Source organism: Eucalyptus grandis, chromosome 8, assembly GCF_016545825.1.
Source record: "Eucalyptus grandis isolate ANBG69807.140 chromosome 8, ASM1654582v1, whole genome shotgun sequence".
NCBI classification, from domain to species: Eukaryota; Viridiplantae; Streptophyta; class Magnoliopsida; order Myrtales; family Myrtaceae; genus Eucalyptus; species Eucalyptus grandis.
In genome coordinates, this window is record NC_052619.1 from 25,634,875 (window position 1) to 25,646,513 (window position 11,639).

General features: G+C 41.6%; 1 protein-coding gene across 1 annotated transcript; it reads right to left on the bottom strand.

The window, feature by feature from the left end:
- Window positions 1-2,354: 2,354 nt before the first annotated feature.
- On the bottom strand, window positions 2,355-6,190 carry LOC104416810 (probable inactive receptor kinase At5g67200). The gene is given in 4 exon segments (XM_010028153.3): window positions 2,355-3,198; window positions 4,673-5,215; window positions 5,218-5,829; window positions 5,832-6,190. Coding segments are annotated over 4 exon segments (1,980 nt in total). The 5' UTR covers window positions 6,100-6,190; the 3' UTR covers window positions 2,355-2,641.
- Between the last annotated feature and the right edge of the window lie 5,449 nt (window positions 6,191-11,639).

Genomic DNA, 11,639 nt, shown 5'->3' on the forward strand with positions numbered 1-11,639 from the left:
TATCTTTTTTTTTCTTTAATTCTGAATTTATTTAATTTTTATCCTTTTCTTTTTCTCATGGCTTATGGCCATTGAGAGTTGCCCTCGCTAGATTGGGTGAGGGTTGCAACACCCTTGCCAAATCTAGGTGAGGGTGTTGTGGCCTCACCGGCCACCCCTCACTCATAGGCAAGGCCCATGACCCTTGCTCTCGCCAGATTTAGGGGAGTGATGCCGGGTGACCCTCCTCGCCAACCATCATTAAGATTGGCCACAAGCTAAGAGAAAAAAAGGGGAAAAAAAAAAAGAAAAAGAAGAAGAGAAAGGAGAAAAAAAGAAAAGAAAATAATAAAAAGAAAAAAAGAACAAATTCAAAAAATTAAAAATTTAAAAAAATTATTTATATTGGGGCCAATCATACTAAATAGGATAATGATATTAATTAGACCGTCACTTCAACAATTTCCGACTAAATTAACTAAAATAGCTAAATTGATAAATTATGAAAATAATTAAAATTAAATTAAAATAATTGAAAAATTTATAATTGAATTAGCCGTCATAGATTAACTTTAGAACGTTTTGAACGACTTTTCCGGCCAATAAATGAAGGGGGCTTGGGTTGAGCACGTGGGCTATAGCAAAGGCAGCTACTTCTGGACAACAATTCACCCGATCTTTGATTTCGGCCTGCGACTATGGTTGGCGGAAATCGTGCGTACACAATGTCACTTTGACTGTATTGCAATCGGTCTCTGTCAGCGTTACGAGTGAAGAAAGAACGGAAAGTATTGCCAACCATGTCGCAAGACCGCGTCCAACATTTCTGCAGCCTTCCCACGTGTACTGATCACAACCATCGAAAGCAAAATGCACATCACGTCCAAATGATGCCCTTCGATGATGGACGAGGACATCGGCCGAAAGCACAAATTGCGTAAGGCATTTCTCATCCCGCGTGAGAAGCAAAGATGAGCTTTGGCTGAAAAGAAATCGAGTCTCTCTTGCATTTCTACCGCTGCATGAGAATCTCCTGATGTCATGCTGGCGATGGATTGACGGATCAATGCTCCCTTGCTGTAGGTTGGGCCACCACATGGACAATCATCGACCCACCCCGCCCATTCCATATTGGTCACTGTAGATGGCCTCAGACCTGACATGCAACGCAATTAAATTCCATGAGGTCCCAGTCTCGGAGCAACGGTCGACAGTAGGAAAATTAGAACACGAAATTACTATGGCCATACGTGGTACGTCGAACACATCAAACATTGGCCAACTGAAAAGAGCACTGAACTTGGCAAACTGTTCCCCATAGACCCTTGCATGCGTACCCTTCAATTTTATCTCCAAAATTGAGAGCATGCTTGATTTGAATGCAATGATTTACTCACTATTTGTCATGATCTTCATCAATAACGTGATAATGCCATCATCTTGAAGTGGCCACGGGTCTCCACAGCAGTAACCCACCCCGTTCAGCACCGCGCTCAATTACCTGGCCCCCCCTAAGTTTGTCGCCGAGTGCCCTTGATTGAAAACCCCACTCGGACAAAAAGGCGACGCCCGAGTGGTCCACCGGTACCACCACTTCACCACCACCATCGACGCCTGAACATGGGGACGCCCACATCATGTGCTGCTTCCCTCTTTCATTGCCATGTCCTACACCCCACACTGTCAAATCTCCCTCCAATTTCTCTCCCTTTTCCTTCCAAAAACCAAAACTTTTTTGACCTTTCGCTTTTGACAAAGCAGTCTCGTTCCCCAAGTTTCTCCCTCCCATTTTGCTTAACTCTTTTCACACTTTCATGCCCTATGCATCATCATCTCCTATCATTAACCCAGTCCTGTCCGGTTTAGCTTTGTCCTTGCATGGTTGCTATCGCTCTTTACCTTTCCTAATCACCGAGAAAGATAAAGAGACGAAGGCAGCGAATGGGGAAGAAGTTCAGGACTCTTTTGTTTTGTGAAAGTTGATGAGAAACATCGGGACACGGCTCTGTTTTTATTAAAGCAGAGCGAAAACTTCGATGCCTTTCATTCAAAGAGACAAACGAGGAAAAGACGAGAACAGTTTTTGAAGTTCCAAATCCAAGACCCCAACATAGCGTTTTTAACTTTTTCCAAGTGGTGAGCACATGTATTTATGTGCTGGCACGAACTTCGCCCGACGCAGAATAGTCATCGACTAGGTCTGACAGTGAGGCCCGCGCACTGCTGGGCCCACCCCAGCTGAACCGGTAAAGGGACGAGCTCGGCAAAGTACTCTCTACATGTCAAAACTCACACCTTCTAGCGAAGTGTGCCTATATCCTGAGTATAGACTTTGCAGGAAGAACCTATTGAAGATGAATATGCACATTAACAGGTTCATGTCAAAGCACGACCCTTCAAATCAGGGAGAATGTTGTCTACGATATAGATCTAAACAAAATTGGCTCAAAACCAAAAACTTTACTTATCTACCATCACATGGGTACAGCAGAAATCTCTGCAAGTCAAAACATACCCCTTAATTCACCGGCCAACGATATCCAATATCCTTTGTAAAATTTACCTCGTTCAGGCTTAATTTTTCTAACAAGCTGCTAATGCACGCTCAATCCCTACATCCCGTGTTTTCTCATCTTGAGAAATCTCGTGAGCAGACAAAAATCTACGCATATCCAACAGAAGCATTCTCCTCCATCATCACATCCTCCTTTATCTCCTGTATCATCTTCAAAACTTGCCGCATCACCGGCCTCTGTTCGGGCGATGTTACCCTACAGACAGTAGCTACTTCAACAAGCATCCCGAGTCTTTTATCCTCACTGTCTTCTTCCCTCATTGCCCTGACCCAATCCAGCATTTCACTAGGTGCAAGGAAGGGATGTTGCAACGGGTGTTTACCGGTCAGGAGTTCCAGTAAGAGGACACCAAAGGAATACACATCGGATTTTGGAGTGGCTCGACCGATGGGCTTTCGTGACTCTGGGGCTTTATAAGCAGCAGAATCAGGATCTTCATTTAGAGGGCATTCTGCGAGGGCTGCAAGGCAATTATCTGTGAGACAGGCCTCAAAGTCTGTGCCGAGAAGAACGTTGGTGGATTTCAGGTTCCCATGTATAAGTCTTGATGCTTGGTGAAGGTACGCAAGGCCTTGGGCTACATCTTCTGCTATTTTTAGGCATGATGTCCAGTGAAGAGGCTTTGCTCTTGCTGATCTTGAACCTGTATTGCAAATAAGATTTCCAAAGCATTAAAGAAATGGACATGTATGTAATCATAAGTTCTTCAGGCTGGTCTGCTTGAGCTATATTCATATGCCTAGGCCAGAATTGACACAATTGGAGTAGGCAAGCCTACAAAAAGCTATTTTTTCCAAAGGCTAGGAGTATCAGGGCCTGGAAGTGTGAGTTACTATGCTTTGATAAATGTCGACTTGCTAGATAATAGATAAAGTGTGGTAGATTCAACATTAATTTGAGGAAAAATGCTGGAAAGCACTCCACCGGAGCAGCCAGTTCATGGTCCCAACAGAGTAGAGATTGTCTAAGCCTCTATGTCTCAAGAATTTTTTGAGGAAATTGAAGAGTATTTTATCACCTAACAAGATGTTAGAAGTAATAAATCAAAATAATCTAGAGCAAACACCTCCAGTAACTTCCTCTTAATCAAAAGTGTCAAAAGAACTCCATAAGATTACAAAAAAAAAAAAAAAAAAATTTGTATAACAAGCTCACAAAGTAGATGGCCACAAGAAATTAAAACACGCTTGTTCTCAATTGAAGTCAGTCTTTGATTGCTCAAGCATCCACATGAGACATAGCTCAAAGTCTCCCTGTTGGCCAACACAGGGATTGCAAAGAACAAGCAGGCAAAACATCAACTGAACCACGTAACAAATTGACTTTTGCTCTATCTTGCATAATTTAAGAGTATTCCCATTTCAGTTTCACAGTTGAAATAGGAAATAGCAAATGGATGTCTGAGCTTCCATTAAAGAATTACAGCAAATTTAACAAATAATGGACCATGACGCATTGATTACAAGTTGATTTCAATCTGTACTGGCTGTTCACATCCCCTCACATTATTAGATACTATCAGTAGATTTTTTACTTGATACAACCACAATACAAAAGACCACTCTTTATCAATTTAATCAACGAGCTATCAGTTTCAGCTGTTGCTGATCTTACCAAATTAAAGCTTGAGCTCGAGTTGTTAAAGGCGACAACACTAGTGAGTGCACCTCATTACTTAACTGAATTTGATAATCTACTCCGTACTTCCAGCATTTCTCAAGAAGTCAACAAGAAATGCCCCTACTTTACAACTGAGAAGGAAAATGCATAAATGAGAGTTCGAAAAAGCTGCAACCTTTTGCAGCATTTATTCCAAAACATGGCCAATAATGCAAAGATAGCACCCGGGAATCACCCACTGTACCAACAAACAAACGACTGGCTCTAACCGCATGCAGACACCAACCCATCTTCCCAAGTAGGCCCTTCGATGTTACTGAATACCCATGAAGTCTCCCCAGTACAACACATCCGAGAAACCCATCAAAGAGATACCTCAAAAGAAACAAAGCCAAACTCATTGATGCTCAATGAACAAAGCAAAGCGTCCGATACATGCTAAAAGAATCGAATCAATGATCAAAATGTTATTCGCAAAATAAGTAAAATGTACATACCATGAATGAGATTATAGAGGCTGCCGTTGGGTTGATAATCGAAGACCACAAGCCTCTCCCCTCTGGCCTGAAAGAAAGCCCTCATCGGCACCAAATTCGGGTGCCTCAACCAGCCCACGGAGTCCATGTGCCCCTCGAACACCTCCTCGCTCGTGCCCGCCGTCTTGCCGGCATCGAGCCGCTTCACCGTCACGATCAGCTGGTTGTCGAGCACGGCCTTGTACGTCGTCCCGATGGTGCCTCTGCCGAGCAACTCGGCGGACGCTCTCATGAGCTGCTCCAGCGTGTACAGCTGCGACTCTCCTGCGCAGAACACCAAGCACCCGCTCCTCTGAACTCTCTGCTGAGCCTCTTGAATCTTGCTGTTGTACTTCTCTCGTAGCTCCGTCATCAAGTTCGGAGCCGCAGAATTCACGGCTCTCGCTTGAACAACAGGCTCGTCGGGCTCCGCGGGCCCTTTCGGGCCTGCGCGGGTCTGGCGTTTCCGGGTCTTGCACAGGATGAAGACGATCAACAATGCCGAAACCAGCAGTATGGAGCGAGCGCGAAGCCCAGGATCGCGCCGGTTCTCTTGGGCTTCCTCCGCGACGAAGACGCCGGCGACACGACGACGCCGTTCTGCGACTGCGCGCTCTGCGCCAGCGGAGCCGGCACGGAGCTGCTCCCATTGCCGCCGGAGGAGGTGGGCCCGAAGAAAGGGGCGCCCGAGGCGCACGCCTTATTGATCACCTCGCCGCAGAGCCCCGGGTTCCCGGCGAACGCCAACGGGTCGAACCGGGACAGGGTCGGCGTGGCGGGGATCGGGCCGGTGAGGTTGTTGCCGGAGACGTTGAAGGCTTTGAGCAGGGTCTGGTTGAGGGGCGGCAGCGCGCCGCCGAACCGGTTCCCGTCGAGGAGGAGGGTGTCGAGCCGGTCGAGGGCGGTGATCTGGGCCGGGATCGGGCCGGCGAAGGCGTTGCGGCCGAGGTCGAGGACGCGGAGGCGGCGGAGGGAGAGGAGGGAGGAGGGGAAGGGGCCGGAGAAGGAGTTGAGGCCGAGGGAGAGGGAGCGGAGGTTGGCGAGGGGGGAAAGGTCGGGGAGGGGGCCGGAGAGGGAGTTGTTGTGGAGGGTGAGGACGCGGAGCTGGTCGAGGCGGGAGAGGGTGGCGGCGGCGAGGAGCCGCGGAGGCCGGAGGAGGGGAGGGCGAGGCGGACGACGCGGCCCTGGGCGCACTTCACGCCCCGCCACTGGCAGAAGTCGAAGCGCTCGTTGAGGGCGAAGAGGAGGCGGTTGTCGAGGTCGGCGCTGGACTTGAAGGAGAGGAGGGCGACGGCGTCGGAGGGGAGGAGGGAGTCGAGGGGCGGGTCGGCGGCGGCGGCGGCGGGGGGCGGCGGGAGGAGGAGGAGGGGGAGGAGGAGGAGGGAGAGGGCGGCGGCGGTGAGCGTCATTGCTTGGTTGGAGTGGAGTGGGAGTTTGGGGTCATGGGGGACTGAGAAAAAGGTCACGTGAAAAAGTGGGGAATATGGTGGAAAATGTGAGTGACTTTTTTTGAATTCGAACGTCGCTGCTGGGAAGACAGTTTTATGGATTATTTTTTGCTAGTGTTTGAGACTATTTCTTACTTTTTCCACCAGAAAAAAAAATCTCAAACTATTAAACTTATGACAAATTTGATCTCGTTAATTTTTGTTAGATATTACTATCAATTTGCTAACTTGAGACAATTGACGAATGTACAAATTGAAGGTTTTACTCTCTATTTGTCACATGTTCATTAGTTTGTGATTTTTCATAATATTAATATGATTTAATAAAAAGTAATAAAAGATAAATTTGTCACAAATATTTTTTAAAAGAATTTGGGATTTATGATTTTTCATAATATTAATATATATTTTTTTTATAGATAATGGCATCGATCATTTACTTGATTTTCAATCTAAGCACATGGACTTTTATTAAATCAAATACCTTAATTTTTTAAATCGTTATTAAAAAATGTGGTTTGCTTTTACTAAAAAATACCAAAAGTGTTCATTTAGTGTTTGCTTTCTTGAAAGGAATTCATAAAGCGGTAATAATGAGAAAAAAAATCTAGTAATTATTCTGTCCTCCAATTTAAAATTATTAATATATTATGACGTTGTGCAAGGAATAAAATAAGCACTCATGTATGTAGAATGTGCACGAAATTTAGTAATTAATATGAAAAAAATGTGCGCATGAAAAGTGTATCTCTCAAGTGTATATACTCAAATTTTCCGTAAATGTTACATACGAGAAATACAGAGAGTGTACGTATGAAGAACCGAATGCATTTCCGTTTAAAGAAACAGAACACGGAAAAAAGAAAGGGAAAAGGTTTGCAGACAACAACGCAACTGTACTCCTTTTTCGGGCTACTACTGTCTTTGCGGTATCGACACTGCTCCCCAGCAAGAGTTTTGACATTGTCGATCGCTGTGTGAGCATCAAGGTCGTTAAGAACAGTGGCTCGGCATCGTCGGACCACTAAACCCATTGTTCATAACTCGACGCTAATGAATTCAATTTTTGTCGAAGAAGTGAAGCAACCACCCGATTTTGAAGCCTAAATCTGACTGAAACTTGAATCAAATCTTGGCCTGATGGGCCCAATGGTTGGTTTGAGAGGTATATACAACTAGGTGGCATCAAGGTCATTAGAAAAGCAAGTCACATTGTTGGACATTTGACCCGATCCATCCAAAATTCAATGTAAATTGAGTTCAATTTGTGGAAGAAGCCAAGCAGCTGAATTTAGGGCCCCGAATCCAAGTGAAACCCAAAGCAAATCAATGCCTGAGCGACTCAATGGTTGGTTCAAGAGATATGCACGACACATCACATCGAGCAATAGATTTTTTTCATATTGATTATGATTCATGTGAAATGATAAATATGATGTTGTATAATCGTGATCATGAAAGCTTGAAGTGCACAATTATTTGCTATTATTGTCACCTAACCTCTCTGCTTGGTGAGTAAGTTTTCATCTAATTTAGTTGGTACCAAAATACCAGAAGTAATTACAACAACTTTTCTTATCCTTAGTAGCTACTTCTTATACTGAAAAAGCATGTGTGCTTCTATTAGTAATAAGTAACATCTCATTTTATCAGTAATTTTTCAAGACATCGAGCAACTTTTAACAACCCTGTAATCATAAACTTCTTGTTTCGCTAGTGACTTATAAGATTGAAAAAGTAAGTGTCAATATACAAAGTAATTGCACTTAGTAACTTCTTTGTGCAATATGAGTAAATCTCTATATCGGAAAAGAGAGTGAGCATGCTTTTTGCTAGTGCTGGCTAGAGAAAGAGTGGATCGCTCTCTCCTTGGTCGGAATGTAGTTGCGGGGATGGGGTGCGACAATAATGAAAAAGGGTATCTGAAGAGGAAGAGGAGGAGAATAAACAAGGATATACGCAGGCAGAGGAAGATTATTGCTGATGAAAAAAAATGGTAGGATCAGCGGCGGTCAGCAACAATATCCTATGCAATGAAAGACAATTAGTTAGATGCGGCAAAAATGGCTCTTTTAAGATTCAACCAACACTGGAAGATTATCATACACAGGCTCATAGAAGTTAGCTCCCCTCTTTTATCTTCAAAAGCAGTGATCTTTCTACAAGTATGGTAACTTTTTTAGCAGAGTAAGTAGTTTCCAAAATATTAGTAAGTGATATATTTCCATCCAATTGGTAATTAGTAATCTTCAAAGGGAAAATGTCTAATAATACGAGAAAATGACTTTTCATTCAATTGATAATGTTTATACTGAAAAAGGAAGTATGCACCTTTCACAATAGCTAGTAATTTCTTGGTTTGATTTTTAATTTCTCTTTAGGGAAAGATAAACTTTCAATCCATTGAGATCTGGTAAATTTGAAGAGTCAATATTTACTTTCCACATTTAAAAGTAAGCTTGAACCTTTCAGTAACTAATAATTTCTCCAAGTAGTTAGTAATTATTAATTTATAAAAGTCGTAACTTTGATTGAATTAGTAATTAGTGGGTGTGGCTAATTATTGTACTATTATAAAATACCTACTAGTATAGCAAGAGTTGGTAACATTCACAAGTAATAATTATTCTGAAATGTTGAATAACCAAATATCTTTATGTAGTTAGCAACTATACAACTGCAATAATTTCTTTAATGATCCAGCAATAGCCAGTAAAAAAGGCATGAATTTCATCCGTTTTAAGCCAATGACATCATAACATCACCCATAATGGGAATCTAACACCTCACGAAGAACATCACTCTGCCTCCGAGGTTCTTTAATGTTTTGTTTGCCAGAACATAGTACAAGAAAATATATTTTGCCCACATAAGTAGTTCACATAACGTTCGAATAGACTCGTATTTTTGTTCCTTTGTTAGATGTGTAGTTCATTGGCACTTATCACAATGTTGCAGGAAGATTGTTGCTGAGGAAAAGGCTCCGCCTTTTTTCCTGGAGGAGTCATACCGAAGGGGTTGCTTATGACAAGTTCCTAAGATAAGCTTTCTATATTCCAACAAGAGGAGGAAAAGAGATAGCCACAGTCCACATCCTACCACGCATTAATGGCAAGAAGGGGAGAGGGATTGCTCCATAGACACCATATGATCAAGCAAATTCTAATCATATGTGGCTTGCATTTTCCAAATCAAGATCGCCATGAAAAAGTCAATTTTGGTCATGCTGATTTGAATCATTTTCAGCTTATAGCCTTAGAGTAATGGAAGAAGTCTTGACAAAGCAAGGATTCCAAATAATGTGCAAACAATTAGGGGACAACCTAAAGACTGTGATTCCAAACTACCAGTGACTCAACTCGATCCTGCTTTTCATCTATGTGGTTAGTCAGTAACGTACGCTCTCCGAGGTTTGTCATGTTCAGGTATCAAACAAATTCAAAGGAAGAGAGTTCAAGAGAAGCCATGAGAACCAGCTCTAGTCCTTGAAAAACAGTCTTGCATCAAGAGCTATGGAGGATACTGCACTTTGGGAAAATGGCCCAAATCGAACGGATCAAGAGGAAAGTGGCCCAACCAGTGTGGAGGAACGCATGATAGGGCTGCAAAATACTGAAGCTGGAATTGACGATTTATATCAATTGAATATGCGTGACGATTTAGCGCAAACTCTAATGACATCTATAATTATTAGGAAAGATAAATAAAATTCTTTGAGAGATTGCTAATAATGGACTTATAACCTTTGAATTATTGCTTTTATATTTCTTACATTTTCTATACCAAGTATACCATTTTGAAAGAAAGATCGAATATAATTTTGGTATTACCCAACTTACATGTTATGACCTTGTAACGTGGAACAATGTCTGACCAAAAAAAAAAAAAAAACAATGTGGAATAATGAAGCTGAGTTATAGCTTGAAGAGCTCGACCTAGTAGAGAAGCAACATGCATAAAAGCTCTATTTGTTTTTATGAAAAATGACTTATTTGGAAAATCTTTTTCTAAATGATTAGTTTTGTCGCTTAAAGATGTTATTATTGATAATAATTTATGTCTAGATATTTTCATGGATGATAAAAATATTTTTTGCTCATTTATTTTTATAAATGATATAAGTGATTATTTTTAAGAAAATATTATTTAAATCATTCATTTTTCGTGAAACAAATGAAGTCGAGAAACAAAATATTAAAATCAAGATGGTTTCAAATGATGACTAATGGAAAACATGCAATGCAAGAAGTTATTTGCAAGTGAGTTGGTGCGTGGTTGAAGTAATCTGGAGGGCATCGAGGCAAAACATCATGGATCGACTGGTTGCCCACAGATTAGAACTTCAAGCAAAGTGGACATACATGGTGCATCTTCTTTTGAAGAATGTTAAAGAGGCTAGAGCTCTTGATCGCTCTCCAATTATTTGAATTTCGACCATCTTGGCGCACTTCAATTTGGGTCAACGTCTTTCTAATATGTCCCCATATCATATTTCTCCAATACTAATTTTTCAACCCTATCCCAGTGATGAAAATATCATAATTGAGTAAAAGATCATATGAAGATGTATGCTTAATGCCTTAAAAATGGCTCAATAGGTAAGTTGATTCATTTGATGATTTTTTTGATGAGGCTAATGATTTAGAAAAACAAAAAGTTATTGAAAATGAGAATATCCTTGATGGGATGTATTAACTTTTGGCCCAAATGCGTAGCATATGCAACACAATCTAAAGTATTTTACACACAAATATAACTTTGGCAAGATATATTGTGATTTGGCCCAAACCGATGCGTACCCCACTCTCAGAGACCATTTGAAAGTAAGGCCCAATCTACTACATTTGAAGCTTTATACAAAAGTTGATTAACGATGGAGCCAGTACTCCTTTCTTCATAGGGTGCACTCTTTCCTAAAGAAACACAACATTCATCTCTTATGAATCTGACTGCAGATTGTATACTAGAGGGATATTGCAAGTATTGGTAGCGTACACAATTACCCAAGACAATGAGCTACCCTATTTATAGGGGAATAAAAAAGGAACCAAACTAGGCATTACCAACACATCAAATGGCTAGAAATTCTTCCATTGAGACTTCTGGGAGTCCAACTGTCAGGCTAAAAATGGCCTAGACGCTTGTTGGATTGGGTAGACAAATCCAGATTCAAAACTATGGGAGTGTGGAATGCGGAGGTAACCTGGCCAGGCATCCGGCCGATTGGGTACTCAGCCCCATTTTTCAAGACAGAGACGGTCTCTTTTAGCCCTTTAAAATTATTCAAAAAATTCTCAAATACAACGGATATAATTTTAAATAATCATAACGTATTTGAGTGAGTGTTGTAATCATCAAAACTATATTAGGGTAAAAAATATTCCCTTTTTTTATGATGTCTAAACCATTAATCAAACAGAATCTCCCAATGAAGAAAGTCCCTTTAAACATTTTAACGAGGAAAATAAAAGTCAAAAAACTTTCTTGAGAAATCAAAGTCC